The sequence below is a fragment of the Pleurodeles waltl genome, chromosome 6 (assembly GCF_031143425.1).
Source record: "Pleurodeles waltl isolate 20211129_DDA chromosome 6, aPleWal1.hap1.20221129, whole genome shotgun sequence".
Taxonomy (NCBI): Eukaryota; Metazoa; Chordata; class Amphibia; order Caudata; family Salamandridae; genus Pleurodeles; species Pleurodeles waltl.
The window spans coordinates 1,147,878,426-1,147,903,517 of NC_090445.1; the positions used below are offsets into that span (position 1 = coordinate 1,147,878,426).

Sequence of the window (25,092 nt, forward strand, 5' to 3'; positions counted from 1 at the left end):
AGTGTTAAAGTGTCTGTCTATGTTGGCAGTTTCCGCCGTGGTCGTGATCTCCACTTTTATTTTTTATTTTTTTTACCGCCAGCCTGTTGGCGGTGTTACCGCCGCTTTAACACCGACCGCCAGGGTTGTAATGAGTGCCTAAATCTTCTTGCCCGTTGTAAAAATCAACATAGTTCAGGTGTCGGACAATATGATTTCCCCATCCCTGTTGTATTTTTGGAAGTTTTACATAGCACCACGTTGGCCACAGACATAAGAGTGCTTCACAACAGACACAGACTGCAGTAATATTTTTTTCCAGCAAAGAGATTTGCCTGGATTCACAGTCTGCTGAGCCGAGGCAGGCAATGTAGCATTGCCCCTTGATGCACGGTGGGTGGGCAGCTGTAGGCACTAGGCCACATTGCCTCTTGTGAAAGCTTGGCTCATTTTGGTCTCTGGTTGCAGGAGCACCTTGAACTGAGCAGAGCCAGGCATCTGGCTCAAGTTTTCAGATCACTTGCTCACCTATAACCGAATGCGACAGAGAGTAATGTTAGGAGGGACATGCAAAAATGTAAAAAAATAAAATAAAAAAATTGGAGAATGTGAGGGTGTAAGGAGAGAGAGAGATGAATGCAAAGGAAGAGAACAGCTGAAATAAGGTAAGAGGTTGGGGGAGAAGAGTGGTAAATAGCAAATGGAGAGAATATGTGGATTTAAGAGCGGCAGAACCAGCAAAAAGAGGCTGGCAAAAAGAGAGCGATTGATGTAAAGTGGGCAGAAACAGCAAAAGATTGAGGCAAGGGAAGATGACCGGTTGGGTGGAAAGATTAGTTGAAAGGAGAGGAGCATTGATTGGAAAGATGGATGCCAGAATGGCAGAATGAAAGAGAAGAAGGTGAGGTGAAAAGTAGAGTATGGAAGTGGATGTATTTGGCAGAATCAGCAAAAAAGTAAGATTCTGGAGAAGAAGTAAAAAACCTATTTATTTTTCTGTACAAAATGTAAAGAATATCTTAGTTTTGAGATGCATTTGTTATCCTTCACAAAAGGTTATGATCTTAAACCATCCTTGGTGTGTCTGCTAAATTCTAGCCTGCTCTCTGTCTACTGTTGCTCCTCTTGACCTTTCAATTAAATCTCACTCCCAGGGTGACCCTTCCCATGTCCTGACTAGAGATATAGCAATCATAGCTCATGCCATCACCCCCCTTTGCAATGCCTTGCTTGCCTTGTCATATGTTACTACCAGTGTAAAAACTAAACCCACTGTTTTTTTCTCTGCTCAGAAAGGCTTCACCTGTCTTAAAACCCCTCTGCGTCGTCTGGCATGTTTTAGCTACCTTTTTCTCAAATATTCCTCAATATTTTTCTGTGAAAGGAAAAAATATCGCAAGCCCTTTTCTTTAGGTCAGGAGCAATATGTGATTAATTGGTAGCATCTGTGGTGGATGCCATTGTTTACGATTGCTGTTTCAGAACTTAAGACTATTTCATTACATATGTTAAGAGTTATTCCTTTTGGATCTTGTACCTCAGTGGCAATAGCGAGCAGTCAAAATTTACTCCAGGAGGTGATAAAGGTATTGGAATTCAAATGTGTATGTCATATTTATCATACATGAGCACCTTATTCAGCCAGCCTATCTATGCCTTTTAAAAGAGACTGATTTAGAGCAGATGGTAATGGAATGAAAGAACAAACAAATTGTTCTGTGACTAATAGTCCCAAAGTACCAAACAAACATCTTACATCCCTGTATGTGCAAAGTGTCCTGCAAAGTGACAATGGACAGCAATCACCTTAAAAGACTTAAGTGCTGAGAGGCCCTAAGAAGAGTCTAGATCCAAATAGGAAAGGCAGAGAATCCACTGCTGACTGACAGGTCTATGGCCAGTCCACTTGGTGAGAAGATGTTTTTATTAACTGTGCATAATCTTCTTGCTTGGGCTGGCTTGGCTGCGGGTGCACAACTGAGAAGGATGCAACAGGCTTAAGGTTGGTGTGCACAGTCAATCTGAATGTGCTCACAAGGATACCTGGCTCATTTCATTTGCAGAATGACAATGGGGCGGTCTGGGCAGGCACAGTATGATGTGTGCCTCTTCCCTCTACAAATAATCCCGAATCTCAAGGAGTGGTAGTGAGTCCTGGTGAAGTGACTGCTTTTCAGGAACACAGTTAGAATTAGCCTCCTGTGAGGGGAAGAAGGAGTAGTGTTCAGGAGCTGGGGGCTTGGGGGGAGGAGAGCAGCTGAGAAGCAAGGGGGCATTCCATAGAGTACATCATTGTACATTGAGAGATCTGCCAAACACTGAGCCTATGCAAGTAGGTAGCCATTAGGTCATGGAAGAAAGATCTTTCATTGGAGGCTGGAAGACTAAGAGTGTTTGGTTAGGTACGTAGGGAGTGGCTGGATTGACTTGTAAATAATGGAAAAGGTCTTTCATTCAGTAATCTCTTTAACCAAGGCCCCATGAAATTTACCTGCAGGCAGGCATAGTTTTGTTATTACGTCCAAGGTTAAATAGGCATGATTCTGTCCCTTTGGGTTTGGCAAGGGTCTTCTCGGCTATTATGCACATGTGATTTAACTTAATTCTTTTTAAGCTGTAAATCTCTTACTTTAGTGTTAGTTTGCCAGTCACACACCACATCACCAACCTACCTATTCCACATTGCTACATTTCCTTTTCATTTAGCTGTAAACTGTATAACGTTTACTTTAATAGGCCCTTTTTGTTTTGTTGCTTTAATCTATCTCTTTAGAGACTGGCTCCCTTTAGAGCTTTGGCAGTCTTTTTGTCCCAGGTCACAAACTGCTTTCCCTTTAAGCCATCCAAAATATATATCTAAGTTATTTCAGTACTCTGCATCTTTTAAACATTGAGCTTGAAAGAAATTGCTAAGTTTAAGTGCTCTGTGAGAAGGCGTGGGACATTCTTTGGTGTTTCTGTCTGACAATATATTAGCCACCCACCTGCGTATGACATTTGTGTTGTCTCCTCTTCCTATAGTCTATTTGCTGAAGTTCTTGCAGGTCACTCACTTCGTCTAGCATATAGCTGTGCTGATTCCTCATATCTACTGAAACCCAAATGCCTTACCTTGAACTTCACTAGCATAAGGTGGGGGGGGGGCTTGGGAGGGCTTGGGATTCACTTGGAGTCCCACTGTATAGTTCCGGGACAATCTGACTTGGAATTTTAATAATTGTTTCCAGTCATATCAGTTTTGGAGAGACCTATGATAGTTTTTTTCAGCTAGTTTGTTTAATGGTATGTATTTGCACATGATGCAGCTTTAAAAAATATAGACATTTTCTTATGTGGAATATTGTTTATTATAGTAATTTTAGTGATATCCACACTAGGTCGGTAGTTTCTTGCAAAGCTGCTTCAACAATTCCAGAACATTAATGTTTAATTGATGTCCCTTCCTACGATGTCTCTTTCAGTGATGTCACATCTTACAGGGGCCTTGAATGTTCTTTTTTCCCCCAAAGCCCCTCAAACCCTAGGACTGGCCCTGGCTGTGATATATTTAGCCTTGTGACTATGGCTGCACCAGCATAGTGAAAAGGGGTGACCGTGCCAGGCCACAACAGGCCAGCTCAGAACTAAGAATGTCTATTTTTGTGTGCGGCAAGTGGAAAGTTTCAACTTAGTATGTTATAGCACACTGGCAGTTGCACAGTCTAGTCTAATAGCACTTAAATATGTGTTTGTAATTGTCAGGGCTGAAGTAAAATGCAATGCAATTAGAAGTGGAAAAACAGTACCTGTTCAAGCAAATAGCCCACTTCGTATATTCTTTCCTGCGCTGCCACACAACTCATATTTTCAGTCAAGCTTATTGAAGTGAACATGTGATTGTTTACCCTATACAGTATGGCTGCTTTGATTTATCAGAATTAACGGATCTGTTAGATTCATCGATCTGTCCAGACACAACTTTGTGACAAGGGTGACGGTTAGAAGGACCGTCTAAAAAAAAAATGATTTGCTTGTGGTTCACCTGAATGGCACACTACGTTCCAGGCGTGAAGACGTGCCCTGCACTGGTGGGCATGTAATATTTAATGGCAACAAAAAATTGTTACTGGTTCCTGCTGTTGAAAAGAATGTGTTTGGCACTAGGACCTGTTTTTCTAACATGAGCTAGGCAATGAGGAGAATCGACACTGAAAGACCTACACCTACAGATTTCTGCCACTTGTTTTCCACCCACTAAGCTATCTTTTCAAGTTCCAAATTAGTGGAAAGCCTCAATACCATCAATTGTGTTGGCGGTTTCAGATACCAGAGCTATAAGCCTGCGAGATATCTTACAATACACTTCAGTAGGGGAGTTGCTACAATTTCAGAAGAGAGCATGTACAGACTGAGGACCTCATTAGGAGACCGCCAGGGTCGCGGTCAGACCGCCAGAAAAGCAGCGGTCAGACTGTGACATTACGACCGTGGCGGTATCGCCACGGTCGGACTGCCGGCACTGCCATTTTTTGGCCTCCTGACGACCTGGCGGTGCCAGCGGTCCCAATCGGCCAGGGCAGCGTTGCAAGCAGCGATGCTTTGGGGATTTCGACCCCTCTCGCTTCTGGTGTTCATATGGCAGTTTTACCGCCATGTAAAGGCTGGCGGAGACAGCCCCATTGCACAAATTGCTGTCTGCTTTGCAGACCGTGATTGTTCGTGACACTTCTTGTGCATCCGACGCACAACATCATTGCCGCCGTCTCCATTATGAGCTGGCATCAATGTTGTGCGTTGCTTGCTGACCCAGCGAGCAACTCATAATAGGGTCGGTGAGAAGGAGACCACACTGGCGGCCTCCTGACTGCAGGAGTTTGGAAGGCAGCCTTTTCCACCCGCCAAACTCTTAATTAGGGCCTGAGCTTAACTGCCCAAAATGTTTCGATTTCTGATATGTTTGGACTTCATCTTTTGTTTTTTGCTTCAAGAGTCATATTTGGCAGTAGAATGTCACTCATATACATACTGCAATCATGGAAAGGTCACACATAAGCAAACTGAAAACTTGGCGGCATTGTGCCTTGGCTGGTATTGACCTCCTTATTATATCAATTGTTTAACTACACATAAATAACAATGTGTAGATGTCTTACAGAGGGGTGGAACACTGACTGGCTTCTTTCGAGATATTAAGGGATTTAAAAGTTAAAAATTAAATTTTTCTTTCATACAGAAAATGAGATTGAAGGAGGTCGAGAGAACAGCTGTTCAGGTGTGGAGTCCACCAGCTCACCATCCAGTTTACTTGGCTACAGGTATCCACTTTTTTCTACAACTGTTTCCTGTGCTACCTTCATTTTTCAGGCTTCTGTGCACTTATGCAATTCATTTTGAAGTTATGCAGCATTGTGCAATGTATTTTATTGTATTTGGACTTGTAAAGTGCATGACTATCCCAACAGGTTCTTCCTAACCGTGGCGTAAACAGATAGAATACTGAAATAGAAAAATTAGAAAAGCAGGGTTTTCAACAACTTTCTAAATATCTCAGGTGAGTTGCACAGACATATTTTTAGGGGGAGGGACTTTCATAATTTCGGTCCCAGGAAGGTAAGGGAGTACCCTACATTCCCAGCCAGTCATACTGTAGGAATAGCTGCAAGATTGTGCTTGCTGGCACACAGTTCCCGACTCGGGCATTAAGGATGCACCAGCGACCCTAAATATGTAGGTCCCGAGTCAGTCATTGCATTGTGCATTTAGCATAATGTCTTAAATTTAACACATTTAGCTATCTGGTGCTGGTGCAATTGCCGAAGATGAAGGGAGACCGATGTAGATTTTGGCATGCGACATAAAAGACGAGCTGCCACATTCTGAACAGTCTGGAGCCTCTTCGTTAGGGAATTAGTAATGCCAAGATAAAGAACATTGCCAGCAGTCTAGCCTGGAGAAACCAAGCCCTGCACAATCATCCTTTTAGTGGAGGGAAGCAAAAACTAGAGGATTTTCCTAAAAAACCATCTAAGGATGCTAAATCGGCACACTGACCTCTTGCTGATTTGCTGGTCCATGGTTAGCTTATCATCCAGCCAGAAACCAAGACCTTTAATCGCTTTGTTGGGAATCATACAAACGTCCAATTCATCCATCCAGCCACAAATGATGTTGATTGCCAACCAGTAGAACTTCAGTCTTGTTTTCATTTACCCTCAGACAATTGTTTCTCATCCAGAACGCAACCTCTACTAGTAAGGGAGTAAGATGAGGTGTTGCAAGGTGGTCAAATTTAGCAGAGAATGATACAGCAATTTGTGTGTCTTCCGCATAGAAGGAAAGTGTCTAGCCATGTGCTTCCACTGTGCCTGCTGCAATGGTAGCCATATATCTTAAACAAAGTAGGGCTTAAGGAGGAGGTCTGAGGAACTCCTTAAGGTAACACATGAACTGAAGATTCATGAGGTTTCGAGATAACTTGAAAAAGAGCAGTCTTTCAAAAAAGATTGGAACCAGGAATGGGGAAGAGCCAGGAAGCCAAAGTCAGATAGCTTTTGAATGAGGACCTGATGGGACACAGGTTTAAATATGGTGCTGAAGTCCAGAAAGATAACAGCAGCAGTTTGCCATCTGTCCAGCTGCAATCTGAGGTGCTCAGTTATCCCTAGCAGTGAGGTTTCTGTGCCATGTTCGGCCAGAGTCCTGATTGCGAGGGTTGGAGCAAATTGTTAATCTCCACAAAAGCTGACAGTTGGTGGTAGATATGTTTTTCAAGGATCTTTACGCATAAAGGGAGATGTGATATCAGACGATAATTGGCCCAGTTTGAGGTTTCCAAATTTGGTTTCTTAAGTAAGGGTATTACCATCTCTTGTTTCCAGTCCTCTGACACTGAGCCATTTGACAGGGAGATGTTGATCAGATTTACCAAGACTGGTGAGAGAGTGGAGCTCACCATTCTCAAGATTCCCACTGGCAATGGATTTAGAGGACAGCCTGACTTACTGGCATCTGAAAGAGCGAAGAAATTGGTATTGTCGTTGGGATGGCATAATGCCAACCTAGAGTCCATAACCATAGGAGAAGCTGTAGCTGAATCTACAGTTGCATTAAGGAAAGCATAAGTGTTTTCCACCTTTTCGCAAAAAAGAAAGAAACAAAAAAACAGGCGGTTTGTTTGTATTTGTTTGTCAAAAGAGACGGTTGTGGCAATGCATAAGCGAATCCAACAAAGACATCACAATTTGAAAAACTGCTTCAGAAGAATTCTAAGCTGTGGCAATTTATTCGGAGTAGTAAGCAGCACGAGCGGCCCGACAAGCCTTATGGTAGTCCCTCTTAGTCAGATTAAGCTTTGCTTTATCCTCCAGAGAATCATGCTTGCGCAAAGTGTGTTCCTAGCATTTGCAGTTTTTCTTTAATGCAGGTACTTAATCATTGACCCAGGGTGGGTTAGAGTGTTCATACAGCTAGGTTTCTGTAAGAAAAAATGCATCAGGCTTATAGTCAAATAATTAAAACTTCCAGGTGATGCTGCGCCAGGAAGCAACACTAAAAAGGATGTAGATTACTTGCCTTAGGCCATCAAAAGCAGAATTACCATTTACTACATTCTCTTCACCACAATGATAACCGCAGTGAAAGCATCCCTGTAAGTTGGGAAGGGTATCCAGGCTAAACATACAGTCTGGTGTCATTACCACGCAGGGAGAGCAGAGCTGGCCACTCAAACAAGAAATTCTCCCTGGCACATCAGGGCCAGGTTTTCTAGCCCTTGGGCCCAAAAGCCCATTTGGGAGCAGCAGACAGGCTTATATTTAGTGGGCCTTTCATGAGCCAGCGTTATTTCCGTGCTTTGCAGCTGTTTAACTACTAAATTTAAAGGATAACTCCTTTAATGTCATACTTGTGGGCGTGCAGCTAATAGTACTCAAATCATACTTGTGGGCGTGCAGCTTATAGTACTCAAATCATACTTGTAGGCAATTGTAGCATAATTAAAAGCCAGGGGCTGCAAATCCACACTGATCATATTCCCATATGAATCTGGTCTGTCCACTGATCTCGGCAAGGGTCTCCATACAAAACCGCAGATGTTTTAAAGAATTATTGGTTTCAGGGGTTAGGGGGTAGTATGGAATAAGTATAGAAATTTGTGGAAAATTACAATTTTCATCCAGGATAATCTGCCCACCAGTGACAGCAGTAATGACATCCAGTGTTTCACCTGCTCTTCAATTTTCCCCTTCACTGTACCATAGTACTACAATATATTGATTTTATTTTGGTTGACCCCGATGGCCAGGTATTTAACAGAGAACATTCTCCAAGGAAGGGGGAAATTGTGTGCACAGGGTTGCATGGCCCGTAAAAATTGAAACATTTTTGATTTATTCCAATTTGTTGAAAGCACTAGCAAGGGCCAAAACCTAGAAAACTCCCTAATAACTGGGCTAAAGTTCCTGGTGACATTGCAAAGCTATAGTTAACGATCATCTGTGTAAAGGCAAATAGTAAGATTGTGGGGTTGGCATAAAGCTATCTTGCAGCATGTCTCTCTTAGATCATGGCAGCGAGAGGCATGATAGCTATGGCGAACAGGGTAAGGGATGGGGGACATCCCTGTCTAGTGCCCCTTTCAATGGGAACGGGTAGAAGAGGAGACCATTAAGACAGATGTTTGTGCTGGGCTTAGAATATAATCATTGAACCCCTATAGTGGTTCACACATCGGGCAGGAAGTTCCATTTCAGTGAGCCAAATGCCTTTGTGTTGTAAACACCCCCACAGCATCAAGGTGTGGTTCCAGTGGGTGTTTTACTGCAAATAAGCTACATAGACTCTAGACTGTGGACCTCTCAAGAATAAATCTTGCCTGGTCTGGCAGTATCATGTGAGGCAGCAATTGCAGTAGTCTGATGGCCACTGCTTTGGCATGAAACATAGCCTCTGCATTCATAAGTGAGCCCCAGTATTCCTGTGATTTGCTGAGCTTGAATAATGTTATAAAGAGTGTCTCTTGCAGTAAGGGGTTAGGGTGCTAGCAGCTTGTGGTTCGTTATCTGTCTGTAATAAACTAGGAATTAGGAGCTGGAAATATTCCTCATAAAATTAATTTGGAAGGCCATTACAAGGAGGCTTGCAGTGAGCATACCAGAAATCACTGATTTAAATTTTTCTTGGATTATGAAAACATCTAGGCATTGTTGATGCAAATCGCTTATCCAGGCCAATAATATTTGATGAAAAAAAAAATTGGAGAGGTCAGCAGGTTATGGAGTTGATTTGGATGTTTACAAATTAGTATAGTATGTGCTAAATTTGGAGACTGTTTTTAGCTTCATATACTATCTCGCCTTTGTCTGACAATTTGCACATCATTTGCTGACTAAGGGGAGCATACTAGTACTGCAAACATCTTCCAGGTCTCTTGCCTTTCTGATATATAATTTCCCTTGCATGGGTGCTCAAAGGTTTTACATCTCGCTTAGTTGCTTCATAAATTCAGAGTTTTTACCTGTTATCGGGCAGTGCTTAGGGGCTAATCGGGTGCTTAAAACCAGTTTTAAGTGACTATATTACTCCTTCCAGCCTATCAAGGTGTCTCCTCAGGGTTTTTCCAATTCTGTAATGCTTTGCTAGATATATAGACAGATACAGAAATACTGATTGCTACTAGGTAGTTACAGTTATGACCTAGTTTCCATAGGAAAAGCTTTTTTTGTTTTTTGTTTATTTGTGTAATAAACTCACAAATCTTTAACTCAACCCTAGGTTGCTGTGGCGTTGAGCAATCCGGATTTAATAAAAGACCAAGTGCTTTAAATAATAAATAATTAGCTTATCTAATGTACCACATACTTGATCTTTTTAGGCCTTGAGCAACCATGTTATCGGTACCACTTTTGGGGGTGGGGGGGGTGGGGGTGGGGAAGGGTTCTAATACGATTTATTGCCAAGGTATGGATGTCTAGAGATGGAAAATATGTGATGGCAAGTCATAACTCTTTGCCTTTTGCGAGTTACCACTCTACTCCCAAGATACCTTGATGTAAATGGAAATTTTGAGAGCAGACATGTTGGCAGTTTGCATAATTTTTATTATTGTGAATTTTCTTATTAACAATTACAACTACGGTTAATGTGATTATATAAACTTGATAATATTTATAATAGATATGTGATTATATTAAGTACACCAAGTAAAATGTATACATGTTTTAAATTTAATTTCTTTTTACAGAGCTGGTGGTGAATGACCGTGCAACATCACGAAGAAGACTGAAACAAGCACATCCTGTCCTTCTGATCCCCAGGGTTTAATTCATTTATGGTCAAATGTCCAACATGGAATTATGCTGACAGGCCCACTGGACTACTCTGCATCGAAAACTTAGTTAGATGCAGCTCAAATGAGGATTCACATTCCACTGTTAGGCTTTGCAAGAAATGTGAAAAGCAACATGGTTCCACAAGTATTTTAACACCCGTAGTGCAGGAGCCTGTTTACTATCGGAGATTTATAGAACTATTAAGTGAAAAGCTGTCGCAAGTGTCAGTGATGATGCTTTAATGAGTGAGTGCACGAGTAAACGTTTAAATGGAAGAACATCAAAGTAAAACGTGTATACTGAAGAATGTATATTTTGTGGAAAGATAAAATGCTACAAGGGAACATCAAGGCGTAAGAAATTAATCAAGGCCACCAGCTTAGAGTTGACATAAGGCTTCAAGAGTGTGCAACCATTAATTGTGATTTTAAAGATCTTAGCAGTTTGTGGTAGGGACATAGTGACTGCAGAAGCCCATTATCCTGCATCTTGTTATAGGAACTATACATGGGATAAAGCAAAGGAGGAAGATAGTGTATCTAGCATTCAAACTGATTATCACTACGAACATATGAGAGACAAAAGCATATGATTAACTATTTCAATACATTAGGACTGTGATAATTCCTAACACAGAGGCAATACGTGTGACAACTCTAACTGAAAGGTCCGAAACCCATATGACACGCAGAGGAATACAGGAAATAGAATTGTCCCAACCTAATAGTGTCATGTTACAGGACGTTGTAAGAGTATGGAAACAGAATTGTCAGTTTTAAAGGCTAAGGCAACAGACATGAACAAAATCATTGATCGAATATCATTGGGCATAAGAATAATGATTACAACAAACTCAACATCAACACCATGGCCAAATCATCCATCAGATGTTGATAAAGATCCATTTACAGTGCTTGCTTTCCTTAAACGGTTCGTATAAGGACTTATGACTGGAGATCCAGAAAACACAAAGCCGTCCAACAGGGTCTCCTTACTTATGCAGTCATTCAATCAGGACACTATATATGCAGTCACAAATGGCCAGCAGAACCCCCCAAGCAGTTGTTGCTCCCAGACACTGTATGACAGCCAGTGTTGAAATCATTTGCACTCTAAACAGACTTGGTCATGGGATTTCATACTCGCACCTGGAAGAAAATGATGCAGCTTTTTGTCTTCAGAAACTTGCTGCTACCTTAAATGAAGAAATTGTTTTTCCTGCCGACATTCAGCCTCATGTCTTCACTAACTTAGCATGGGATAACATTGGAAGTGACTCTTAAAGGTAATGGGACAACTTATTGTGTCAACAGTATAGCTATGCAGCCCAAGTTGTTTGGACCACGGGCTTTTAAAGCTCCTCTCCCAAGCATTGAGAAGCAAAAGCAAAGAACATTGACCACCACAAATGCTGATGAATTTTTTATGTATGTTTTTGGTAAACGAGGTGGACCTCGGTTATTTATGACGAGTACCAAAGTCAAGCCGGAATGTGTTGCCCAATTAAAGAGTGCACAAAATAAGAACCTAATCTGGGTTGTGACAAGCAGCGAACCTTGCACAGGTAATACCAAGTTGGACAGGATTTAACATCAGTAATAGAGACCTAGTTAGTGTGCCACAGAATTCCATTGACAACTTGCCCACCATTATTCCCCTGCAACTGAGAACTTTTTCTGAAATTCTGAAACAGTCAGAGCTGATGAGGGAATTCCTGTATTTAGAGAAAATTGTAGTGGTCATGGATCAAGCTCTCTCTGCAAAAGCAACTGAGATAGTGTGGAAGCATAAAGCAACATACAACAGAATCATTCTTTGAATGGGCACCTTTCACATCATTTGCAATGACATGTCCATGTTTGGCAGATGCTTTCAAGACGCTGGCATTTGTGACCTTTGCATTGAAGCCGACATAATAGCAGAAGGATCAATACTGTCAGTACCAGAAGGTCATATGTACAGTCGTGCAGTTTGAGTACACATGTGCATGTATGGAGCTATGTTGAGACCGACTGTGTTGGAATTCATCCCCTGGGTGGAGAAGAATTGCGAAAAGAACTTTCAGGTAGTCTACTCCTTCATTGAGGATGTTAATGACCCTGCAAAAGACCTATGCCAACAGAGATAGACAACCTTTTGCAGAATGCTGCCTTTGCAGAAGTAAAGCAGCTTTGGGGTGTATTCCTGGAATATGTTCGTCATGACAATGGTGGTTTCTCTGCATTTTGGATGCTGTATGACGATATTATTGAGAATGTCTTCCTGGCTGCTGCATGCTGCTCAAGAAGGAAATTTGTATTTACATCTTACCGCCATACGCTCCATGATCCAATGATGATTTGCATATGAAAGGATGAACTATGCTAGATATCTTCCTGTATACTAGTGCGAAATGAAATTACTTGCAGTGAAACATCCAGAGATACACCACAACTTCATCAGTAGATGCTTTTCAGTTCAAATGTCAGATGTCAATCTGTTTTGACGAATTCTGGCTGATAAAGAGATAGAGGTATCAGTCAACAAAGACACACAGACTCCGGGTGGTACGACAAGGTTCAACCTCAAGGCGAGTGCTGTAAAAAGATATTAAAGGACGACAGAACACAGAAGCTCCTTTTTGGGTCAAATAAGGGAAATGGTTTGTGACGACTATTAAGATCTTACTCGTGCAGACCTACATAAGTCATGAATTGAAAAAAGACAGAGATACTGTTACGACAGCTGTTAGTCTGGTTCAAAGCTGGATAAAGCCATTTGTTGGGCCACATTATCTCATTAGTCTCGCCACAGCAAAAAAGGCATCTCAAGAAATAGTATCCGACTTAATGAAGGCACATGAAATAGGAGAACAGTGCTATATAGAACTCAGATTTGAGCGACTTGAGAATAATCCATCTATTAAGATGTTTCATGACCCAATGGAAATAAGCAAACTAAAAACCTTCATTATCATGTCCAAGAAGAAGGCCGTGAACAGCAATGGCAGGACAATCATCATGAAAGCAGGCAAAGCACTATTCGGTCGAATCACTGTGACAGCACAGAATCAGAACCTTCAAATGGCAGATGTACTCTCTCATCCCTTAGGAACTTTACCCTGGGCCTTAGCAACTCCAGAAGGTATTTTGCGAAAGACAAACAAAGTTGTTTTAGCAACATACTTGCAGAAAAAGGAAATACCTAGAAATTTAGCCACGCTGATTGATGGTATGGTTCTTGTTCAGAGAATAAAAGGAGAGGACTCAAACTTTGGTGAGGTGGCTATGTCTGTCTTGTCCATGGCTTTGCGGGAAGGAAATAGTCAAAGAATCGATGTTGTGTTTGATAGGTACTATGAGACGTCTATTAAGAACAGCAAAAGGACAATCAGAGGGGAAGAACTTTGACACCAGTTACAGAGCATCTCACCTTCCTAGATTGTCAGACAGTGGAGGGAATTCCTTAGCCATATAAGGAATAAAACAACTCATTGCATATCTCGTTAACACATGCAGGAAACCAGAGTATTTTGTAAAAGTTGAGAATAAAACCTGGTTTGCGAACTGTGAAGATAAAAGCCCAATCTCAACAGTCACATGAAAAAGTAGATGGTCGTTTGTTGCTGCACACGCTGCTAGTGAGGGTTATGAGGCAGTAATGATGAGCTCAGATGACACAGATAAATTTATTATGTGTTTTGCATTCCATTACACAATCATGGCTAAATTGTTTCTGAAATGTGGTACTAAAATACGCATGCAGGTCCTTGATATTGGGAATGTAGCTTCAACCCTTGGTGAAAATGTTTGTCAAGCTATGATAGGTCTCCATACACTTACCAGATATGACACAGTAAGCACATTCGCAGTAAAAGGAAAAGTAAGTCCGTTCAAAATCCCCTCTGCCAACAGACATACACAGGAAGCATTTGCACAGCTCAGAGACAAATGGGATCTCTCTGAAGAACTAATAGACAAATTGTAGCAATTCTTGTGCTTGCTGTATGTACCACAATCTTTGGTTCATCATGTGAATGACTTGAGATCACCTAATCTGTGCAAAGAAGGGTGAGCTAGTCATCAAATTCCACCTTGCAGGGACTGTCTGAAGAAACATGCCAAGCGTGCAAATTATTAAGCCATTATATGAAAAAGATGTCTTCTGAATAATCCACAGACACTTAGTCCAGTTGGGATAGGGTGGAAGAAAAACATGAGGGAGCAGAGCAACTGGTAGTGGACTGGATGGAGGGGCAGCCAGCGCCTCAGGCTGTGTTAGATCTACTAGCTTGCAGCTGTATTAGGAACTGCAAACTGCCAACACGTGCCTGCTGTCTAAATGACCAAGTGCACAGCGGGGCAGACTTCCTGTCTGTAAATATCAAACAGACGCACAAAATGATGACACCTATTCAGAAGAAGATAATGACAATGAATGTGAATATTAAAGCTGTTTATATTCTCTCTTGACATGCATTGCCTATGTAAGATGTGGCAACTATTATTTGAAATTATAAGTGACAATTATGCATATATTCTATATCAATATATGTGGAATGCAACAAAGTTTTATTTTTATTATTTTGAGGACTATATTGTTATAATTGCTATTAATAATCATAATTATTTTTAAATGATATTCAATTAACCAGTTTGGTGGAATTGGATTTATTTCCCCCATATTATGATGCATTTGTATGCTATGTCAAATATTTGAAAAGCATTATTTTTTGGGGGCTCTGGTTCCTAATCCAATAATATTGAACAAAAGGCAAAGAGTGATGACTTGCTAGGACATATTTTCCATCTCTAGGGATTCATACCTTGCCAAAAAATCATACTTGGAACCCATGCCCCAAGTGGTACCAATGGCCTATATTTCGGGTCCTGGCACGTATTGTTGCTGCGCTGCTGGTAGTATATCCTGACATTTGGTGCTACTATCATCATCCCCACTCTGCCATGGTAATTTGAGTATGTCTAGCGCGATCCTAGTTCTGGTGTGTCCCAAAGCCACTAGTCTCAATAGGTCATCTGGTGTACGAAAGCACCTTATAGTGATTAAAAATGGGCAAGGACTGATAGCACTCTGAGGAGATTATTGTTTTGCTTAAGGCTCTCTGTCCCATCAGTGATAAAATGTGTACCAAAGCCATGTATTTACGTTGGCCTCTAGCCTGTGCAGGAATGCTAATACGTTGTGTTCATATCTCACTCTGATCCTTTCTGAGCAAGATTTTCGGGTATCTGAAGGGTGCAGTGACCACTTCTAAGGGTGTAGTGGGTGTGTCTTCCTCCTCAGCCCCATTAATAAGGTACAGGGTATATTTGGACAAATTTAAGCCAAAAACGGACGTGTCCCACTTCCGTCAATGTGCTTTTTGTATTGGGCTTGGCTCCAAGGATTTCCATATCATTAGTAAGATATCAGAATAGTGTAATTATGTTTTGTTTGGCCATTAAGGATATGCCCTCTCCCAAGTGCCTTTACTGCACCACTTGAGCCAAAGATTCAGTTTTTAGCACGGAAATCAGCAGTGACAGAGGGCACACCTGTCTCGTTCTCCTCCGTATTTGCCAGCTTCCTGGCATTCTACTGCCTATATTTACCAGTGCCATACTCTCGAGGTAAAGGAGGAAGGCCCATTTCAAGAACGTTTCTCCCAGATAATAACTTTGGAGCATCTACTACTTCATATAGGCCCAGTTGACCATGTCAAAAGCTTTATGTACAACTATACTGGCCAATGCATACTTTTCTTTGGTTTGAATGACATGCTCAATGGCTTTGCATATGTTAGTCTTGGTCATTTGCCCAACTGTGAATCTTGCCTAATCAGGATGTATCAATGTTTCGGCTGGTTTTGCCAGTCTCCCTGCTAAAGTTCAGTGTTTTGTAATCATATTTGCCTAATTGCTCCCTGGCTTCTTCTAGCTGTTTAAGTACGTCATTTTGCGCTACCGGGTCCAGCAACCCAAGTGCTGTTTGTTTTTGATGTGCGTTCCGCGTGATTGTTGATCATGCCTAGTAGCGATTTCCTTATTCCACCCATTCGCCTGATGCATTACCCCCTTATGGTGGCCTTGAAAGACTCCCACAATATTTCTGCAGAGGATACAGATTGTATATTAACCTCAAAATCTTCCTGTTTGGCGTTATTGCGGGATCTGTAATGCTGCAGCAGGGAAGCGCTAGAGAGATCTAGCCTGGGCATCATCCCACTAGTAAACTCCAACATTATTGCTGCATGGCCTGATAGGGTGCATTGTAGGTATTCAGCCTTTTCTACAATTGTTGTATGTTCTGGGTGTACAAATAAGAATCTCAATGAATGAGAATGTATTGTGTGGCGGGGTATAGAAAGAATAGTCCCTTTTCTCTGTTTAGAGTGCCAGACCTCTCATGTCAAGCGTCACCATAGATGCCAGTAGTGCTGTGAAAGATTTGCCTGGCTGCCTCAACGAACCCCAAATGCTCTCAAGAAACAGTGCAAGAATCAATGTTAGGGGTATACAAGTTCAATAATAGAATTGGTTCCCCATTCAGTTCCCCCACCATACCAATAATATCTTCCATTGGACTCTGTAAAAGTTTTTGTCTATCCTGAAAGGGACTGAAGCTGCCATCTATAAGACACCTTGTGCCAAAGCTGTAAAACTTGCCTTCCCCCTCCACACCCACCACAAGCATAGTTTAATATGTTCATGCATGTTCAAATGGGTTTCCTGTAGCATAACTATATTGGCTTGCTGGCACTTCAAATCAGTCTATATGTTCCTTCTTGACCGGTCCTCCTATGTTTGTGAGCTTATCCTCCTGTGATTTAAGTATCCGTTCCATCTCCTGTACATGTCCGGAGTGGTCATCCAGGGTGGTCTCAACTGTGCTCACCTTGCGTTCCTCTGCTGAAGTCAGCTCCCTGCGTTTATTCACATTGTCTCATTAGTGCCACTGATATAGCCACTCTATTGATCTGTTCAGGTATGGCTGTTTCTCTCTAGTATTAGCTGCTGTAAGTCTGCTTTTGAATGTGGAAGAGGCTCATCCTGTCCCCCCCCCCCCCCCCCCCCCCCCCAATCTAGCTCCTGTACACATCTGCTTTGAGTCCTTTTGCCAATCATTTTCCTGTGGAGTTTTTGGTGAATCTGTGCTATTGTGTTGCACCCCTGTTAAGTGGCTCGCCCAGCACCGCATGCACCAAACTAATAGTCATAGCTGGGGTCAGACTTTCAAGGGGCACCGCCGTTCTATCTAGAGGGTGTTCACAACCTGACAAGTTTCTCTGGCACTATGCCACCTGCCTCTCGTGGATGGGTCACTCTTACTTCAGTGTCTCATAGGTGTGCATCAAGCAGGTTATATCCCCTAAGTTCCTCGAGTTCTTCAATATATAAGTGCGGTGCCCTTCAAGCGCATATCCGAGTGCGCACCTGGCCCTAGGCCCAGCTTCTCCTTTTGGTTCTCAGGTGGTGACTCTGGTGCTGCCCTTACAGCCTGATTGGGCAGAACCACCTCACCTCGTCCACCCGGGGAGGAGAGAAGTGGTGAAAGTGGCAACTGAAAGGTGAGGCGGCAGGGCGCCCGGATTACCAAGTACTCCTTGCCATCTGTCATGTCTCAGCGCAAATCACCCCTGTGGGGCTAGCGCTGTACTTCTAGTGTCACAAGGTCTCCAACAGGCCTGCGTCCGGGCACTGAGAAATGGGTAACAGCCGAGAGGGGTAAGTGCTGTGTTAGCCTTGGTATTAGGAACAATGCAGAAATGCATCCGGATAGGTGGCCAACTTTGATAAAGGCCTGATGTATATATTTTTTGAATTAATGCATAGTGTTTAACTCTGTCTCTATAATAAAGGTACTTTTTTTTGTTTTTTATGAAAAAGCACTGGCTGTACAAAGATTTATTGAATCTTGTTGTTGTGTTACAGTGAATTGGGATTATTGGCTCTCACTACCTCCCCTGAGTAGGCCTTGGACTGCCCTCATTGGCTACATCGAGAGTCGAGTTCTACAGTGGGATACTTTTCAGTATGGAGACAATTGTAGCCCATACTTGTGCAGATCTCTCATACTGAAATAATTAATAACACAGTTTCCTACAGTTAATAAATATATTAACAAAATGTCAAGAGCCCTTAAAGGTATTTATATAAATTACAAATACATTGAGCAAAACTGGATTTCAAGGCACATCACTGGAACTGCAAATTGATCAAATATTTGTTCTGCATGGGAAAATGGTGCTATATTGCCATCGCCATCAGTGACTCACTGTAGGAAGTTGGCTCTGTATATACTGTTTCAAAGTAAGAAATAGTGTGCACAGAGTCCAAGGGTTCCCTTTAGAGTTAAGATAGTGGCAAAAGTAGATAAGTCTAATGCTCTATTTTGTGGTAGTGTGGTCGAGCAGTAGGCTTATCAGAGGGTAGTGTTAAGCATTTGTTGTACACACACAGGCAATACATGAGGCACACACACTCAGACTTACTCCAGGCCAATAGATTTTTATATTGAAAAATATATTTTCTTAGTTTATTTTAAGAACCATAGGTTCAAGATTTACAGTTAATACTTTAAATGTAAGGTACTTCACTTAGATACTTTAGGAACTTTGAGTGAAAGCAATAACACATACAGCCATTGTAAAAATGGCAATAAGCTATTTTCAAAGTGGACACAGTGCAAAAATCAACAGTTCATGGGGGAGGTAAGTAAAGGTTAGTTTGAAGGTAAGTAAAACACATACAAGTCTCAAGTTTGGGGCATAGGTAGCTCACCGTTGGGGGTTCAAGGCAACCTCAAAGTTACCACCCCAGCAGCTCAGGGCCGGTCCGGTGCAGAGGTCAAAGAGGTGCCCAAAACACATAGGTGCCTATGGGGAACAGGGGTGCTCCGGTTCCAGTCTGCCAGCAGGTAAGTACTTATGTCCTCGGGGGGCAGACCAGGGGTGTTTTGTAGAGCACCCGGGGGGACACAAGAAGGCACAGAAAGTACACCCTCAGTAGCACAGGTGTGGCCGGGTGCAGTGTGCAAACAGGCATCAGGTTTTAGATTGAAAACAATGGAGGGACCCGGGGGTCACTTCAACGACACAGGCAGGCACGGGGGGGGGCTCCTTGGGGCAGCCACCACCTGGGCTAGGCAAAGGGTCGCCTGGGGGGGTCACTCCTGCACTGGAGTTCGGTTCCTTCAGGTCCTGGGGGCTGCGGGTGCAGTGTTGGTTCCAGGCGTCTGGTCCCTTGTTACAGTCAGTCTCTGTCGGGGGAGCCTCTGGATTCTCACTGCAGGCGTCGCTGTGGGGGCTCAGGGGGTGGGGTCATCTCTGGTTACACACGGGCTCGCAGTCGCCGGGGAGTCCTCCCTGAGGTGTTGGTTTTCTGCAGGTCGAGCCAGGGGCGTCTGGTGCAGAGTAGGAAGTCTCACGCTTCCGGCAGGAAACGTGAAGTCTTTAAAGTTGTTGAAAAGTTGCAGGTTTGTTGCAGATTGTTGAGCAGGGCCGCAGCTCCAGGGGGGTTCTTGGTCCTGGGGGTCAGGGCAGTCCTCTGAGGCTTCAGAGGTCGCTGGTCCCTGTCAAATGCATCACTGGAGCAGATGTTCGAAGTTGGAGACCAGCCGGTAGGGCTAGGGCCAAATCAGTTGTCTTCTTCCTTCTCTGCAGGCTTGTAGGTCAGCAGTCCTCCTTCTTTCTTCAGGTTGCAGGAATCTGATTTCCTGGGATCTGGGGAGCTCCTAAATACTGAATTTAGGGGTGTGTTTAGGTCTGGGAGGGCAAAATAGCCAATGGCTACTGTCCTTGAGGGTGGCTACACCTTCTTTGTGCCTCCTCCCTGTGGGGAGGGGGGCACATCCCTAATCCTATTGGGGGAATCCTCCAAACTCAAGATGGAGGATTTCTCAAGGCAGGGGATCACCTCAGCTCAGGACACCTTAGGGGCTGTCCTGACTGGTGGGTGACTCCTCCTTGTTTTTCTCATTATCTCCTCCAGCCTTGCCGCCAAAAATGGGGACAGTGGCCGGAGGGTCGGTCATCTCCACTAGCTGGGATGCCCTCGGGTGCTGTAACAAAAGCAGTGAGCCTTTGAGGCTCACCGCCAGGTGTTGCAGTTCGTGCAGGGGGAAGTGAGAAGCACCTCCACCCAGTACAGGCTTTGTTCCTGGCCACAGAGTGACAAATGCACTCTCCCCATGTGGCCAGCAACATGTCTGGTGTGTGGCAGGCTGGCAGGAACTGGTCAGCCTACACTAGAAGTCGGGTATGTTTTCAGGGGGCATCTCTAAGATGCCCTCTGTGTATTTGACAATAAATTGCACACTGGCATCAGTGTGCATTTATTGTGCTGAGAAGTTTGATACCAAACATCCCAGTTTTCAGTGTAGCCATTATGGAACTGCGGAGTTCGTGTTTGACAAACTCCCAGACGATATACTCTTATAGTTACCCTGCACTTACAATGTCTAAGGCTTTGCGTAGACACTGTAGGGGCATAGTGCTTATGCACATGTGCCCTCACCTGTGGTATAGTGCACCCTGCCTTAGGGCCGTAAGGCCTGCTAGAGGGGTGACTTACCTATGCCACAGGCAGTGTGAGGTTGGCATGGCACTCTGAGGGGAGTGCCATGTCGGCTTAGTCATTTTCTCCCCACCAGCATACACAAACTGTGAGGCAGTGTGCATGTGCTGAGTGAGGGGTCCCTAGGGTGGCATAAGGCATGCTGCAGCCTTTAGAGACCTTCCCTGGCATCGGGGCCCTTGGTACCAGGGGTACTAGTTACAAGAGGCTTACCTGAGTGCCAGGGTTGTGCCAATTGTGGAGACAAAAGTACAGTTTAGGGAAAGAACACTGATGCTGGTGCCTGGTTAGGAGGGTCCAAGCACACTTTCAAATCATAACTTAGCATCAACAAAGGCAAAAAGTTAGGGGTAACCATGCCAAGGAGGCATTTCCTTACACTCACTAACCATAAAACAGACATATTAAGGACAACTAAGTCATATTACCATATTTTCCCTTTAAATGTGATTAAAGATTCTGGCCCTCATTACAACCCTGGCGGTCGGTGTTAAAGCGGCAGTAATACCGCAAACAGGCCAGTGGAAAAAAAAAAAATGGGATTACCACCGTGGCGGAAACCGCCAACATAGACAGCCACGGCGGTAGAAACAAACATCGCAGCAGGCACCTCCAACAGACAGGCAGGAGACAAAGTACCGCCCACTGTATTACAAATGGCCTAGCCGCACCCCTTTTCCGGGGCGGAACCAACCCTATCAAAAGTACGGCGGAAACAGTACACAGAAGGGAAAACACTCACCTCTCGACACCCAACGAGGAACCAGGACGCCATGGAGCCTGAACTACACGTACTGACCATGTTGGTTTACCTCCTCTTCTACCAGGAGTACGAACGGTGGCAGCGCCACGGTGAGTACTGCACCTACAACACGGGGGAGGGGAAGAGGAAAGACACACACACCCTAACACACAACACCATACACACACCACCCCCACCCTCACCCACAACACCATACACACACCACCCCCACAACACCATACACACACCACACACACCCCCACCCACAACACCATACACACACCACCCCCACCCACAACACCATACACACACCACCCCCACCCACAACACCATACACACAAATACATGCTGCAACATTACATATACACCCCCACCACCTGGAAGAACGCAAGGACAAAAGGAAATTATTGTAACCATTGTAATCATTAAAAATCAATTAGTCAAAACTCCAAATTCAGTATATACAAATATGTACACCAACTACACAAGTCTGGATAGTGTACTAATCATTGTCCGTGGACCACTGGGCCCAAAATGCATGGGCGAGGCCCACACATGATACCTGACTGGAAACGGAGAGAACACTGCTGGGGCATCAGATAGAAAATATACAGGCACCTCAGGGGGAGGGAGGGCACCTCAGCCTGATGAACGCACAACGCCACTGCTGCACGAGGGGGCTCTATGCCCATTGATGTATCCTGGGGAGTACAAAGCCCCAGTCTCTCCAGTGGGTGTTTTGCCCACTGCTTTAACCTGGGGAATGCAAAGCCACAGTCTCCCAAGTCTCTCCAGTGGGTGTTTTGCCCACTGCTTTATCCTGGGGGAGTGCAAAGCCACAGTCTCACAAGTATCTCCAGTGGGCGGTTTGCCCACTGCTTTAACCTGGGGATTGGAAAGCCACAGTCTCTCAAGTCTCTCCAGTGGGTGCTTTGCCCACTGCTTTAACCTGGGGAATGCAAAGCCACAGTCTCTCAAGTGGATGCCTTTCTCCACTGGTTCTAGAGGGGGCCTGGTGCCCAGAGTGCTTTATCCTGCCAAGGACAGAGGTAATGGATGTATTTCCACTGGTTCTGGAGGGGGCCTGGTGTCCAGAGTGCTCCACGTGCAGTGTGGCCGGTACAATTCCCTCACCTGGGTGTGCGAGCCACGAGATTTGCGAGGTTCAGGTAGCATGATATGCCATGGAGGCAGCGACATACCCCACACTACACTTGCAGGTGGAAGGCACAGCTGCAGCAAACAGTGATGGAAGAAATGCCTCATAGAAGCTGCCCAGGGTCCAGGAACTCTCCTCCAGCCTCAGACGACTGACCATTGGGGATGGTAGCCATGTCAGCGGTGGTGCCTGTGTCCGAGGACGCCGCGGGGCCGGTGGCGGTGGCGGCGGTGGTGGTGATGCATGGGTCAATACCTGCAGAGGTACACAGCAGGACGTTTCCTACAGCCTCTGATGGCTGCCCACTGGGGAAGAGGCTGGGGACTGTTGCTGAGGCTGTAGACGGGGCGGTGCAGGTGGCAGTTGTGGTGGCGAGGCAGCTAGCGGTATCCGCCGCCGTACAGGTTGGTGTGACACTGGTCCCTCAGTCGGTGCCACCATGCCTTCTCCTGACCTGCTCTTCAGCTTTTGGCCCTTCCCCAGCTTTGATGGTGCCGCAGTTGTCTTGCCACTATCCCCTTTGGTTTTTACTGAGCCCTTGGTGGCAGGTACTTTCGGCTTCTCCCTCCGGGTTCTAGGCACCTTTTTCACCGTGGCAGGTGGCAGAATATCCTTGCCCCTGCCACGTGGCACACTGGCATCCCTGATGTGTGGCGCACTCTATGACCCTGCAGTTGCTGGCACCACTGTGCCTGGGGATGTGATGGCTGAGGTGCTGTGCTGGGACCTGGAAAGCCTGGCCCTAGGGGAAGGAAGGGGGGGTGAGGTGTAGGGAAGAGGTCAATGTTGGCCAGGAAGAGTTTTTTAGACACACTGGGACGGGAAGATGGAGGGGGTTTGGGAGTGGAGGTAGAGGTAGAGGTGTACGTCTGCTGAATTTGGGTGAAGGTGCATGGGCCGGAGGCTGTTGTGAGGTGGATGGCTGTTGGGTGGGTGTGTGCCTGTGTCTGTGTCTGTGTACTTTGGGAGGAGGGCTCACTGACCCACTGGGAGAGGACACTGGGGATGTGTGAATGGTAGTGGGGGTGGTGAGTGCACGTGAGCGGTGTGTGGTGATGGAGGTAGTGGCTGAGGATGTAGTACATGCAGGTGTGAGTGGAGACGAGACTGGGAGGGAGGAGGAGGACGTGGAGAAGGGGGACGCAGTGGATGTTGCTGTGACTGCATGGGGATGGTGCTTGTGTGAGTGCCTGTGAGATGTGTGGTGCTTATGTTTGCCTGAGCCACTCTTGTGTGTTGATGAGTGTGCATGCTTGTCTGATGGTGTGCTTGGGATAGGCTGAGGTACAGTGGATTGGGTCTGTGTGGAGGAAGTTGGGGGGGAGGCTGGACACAGGGACAATGGCTGCCATCAGTGCTGAGGCCAGAGCTTGAAATGCTCTCTGTTGGGCTGCCTGCCCAGAATGAATTCTCTCCAGATATGCATTTGTTTGTTGCAAATGCCTCTCTACACCCTGGATGGCATTCGCAATGGTAGATTGCCCTACAGTGAGGGATCTCAGGAGGTCAATAGTCTCCTCACTGAGGGCAGCAGGGCTGACTGGGGCAGGGCCTGAGGTGCCTGGGGCGAAGGAGATGCCCACCTTCCTGGGTGAGCAGGCACGGGACACGCTGAGGGGCTGCTGGGTAGGCGGTGCTGGTAGGTGGGGTGGCGGCTGTACCTGTTGATGCAGTGGGCACAGAGGTGCCCGCCACCGCAAGGGAGCTCCCATCAGAGGAGGAGTTGCTGTCACTGCTGTCTGCTCCTTTTCCTGCTGTGGAGCTCCTCTGCACCTCCGTCCCACTGGTGGCTTCAGACTCCGTTGTTTGGCCCTCCAGGGCCAAGTGGGTTGCAGCTCCCTCCTGCTCCGGTGTCAATGCTCCTCCGCCTGATAATGCTAATGCATACAAGAACAGGGAGACCACAAAAAGTGGGGGGGGACAGAAGAAAGACATGTTCAGTGCATGCCACTACCGTTGGCAGACACAACACACATGGAGCAGCCCTCTGTACTACGCCATGCACTGACAGTTCCTAGAAATTTCAGCTGACCATGGGGTACGAGGCCTAAGACCAATTGCTGGACACCTGGAAGTCACAGGAGCCTGACTAGGTGTACAACCAGACATTTCATTATGCGCGCAGAGTCAGCTGAATGAGAGTGCCCCCAACCCCCCACCTCCCACTTTGTGGCTGCTGTGATGCCCTCAAGTGCCCATCCAACTCCGGATAGGCCACCACCAGGATCCAGAACATCAGGGGGGGGTCATGGTGCGACGGGCACCCCTCCCACATTGGGCGGCCATCCCCAGCTGGGCCTCCGCTGTCTTATTGGTCCAGTGGCGCAGGTCCTCCCATCTTTTACGGCAGTG

General features: G+C 45.1%; 1 protein-coding gene across 2 annotated transcripts in view; it reads left to right on the plus strand.

Moving 5' to 3' along the window:
• SEC31B (SEC31 homolog B, COPII coat complex component) overlaps positions 1-25,092 on the plus strand; it is a 1,228,966-nt gene that overhangs the window by 26,523 nt on the left and 1,177,351 nt on the right. For both annotated transcript variants that reach the window (XM_069240364.1, XM_069240362.1), the window contains exon 2: positions 5,192-5,273. In XM_069240364.1, the coding sequence (XP_069096465.1) occupies positions 5,195-5,273 (79 nt within the window). In that variant the 5' untranslated portion in view covers positions 5,192-5,194. The remainder of the gene's footprint in view (positions 1-5,191; positions 5,274-25,092) is intronic.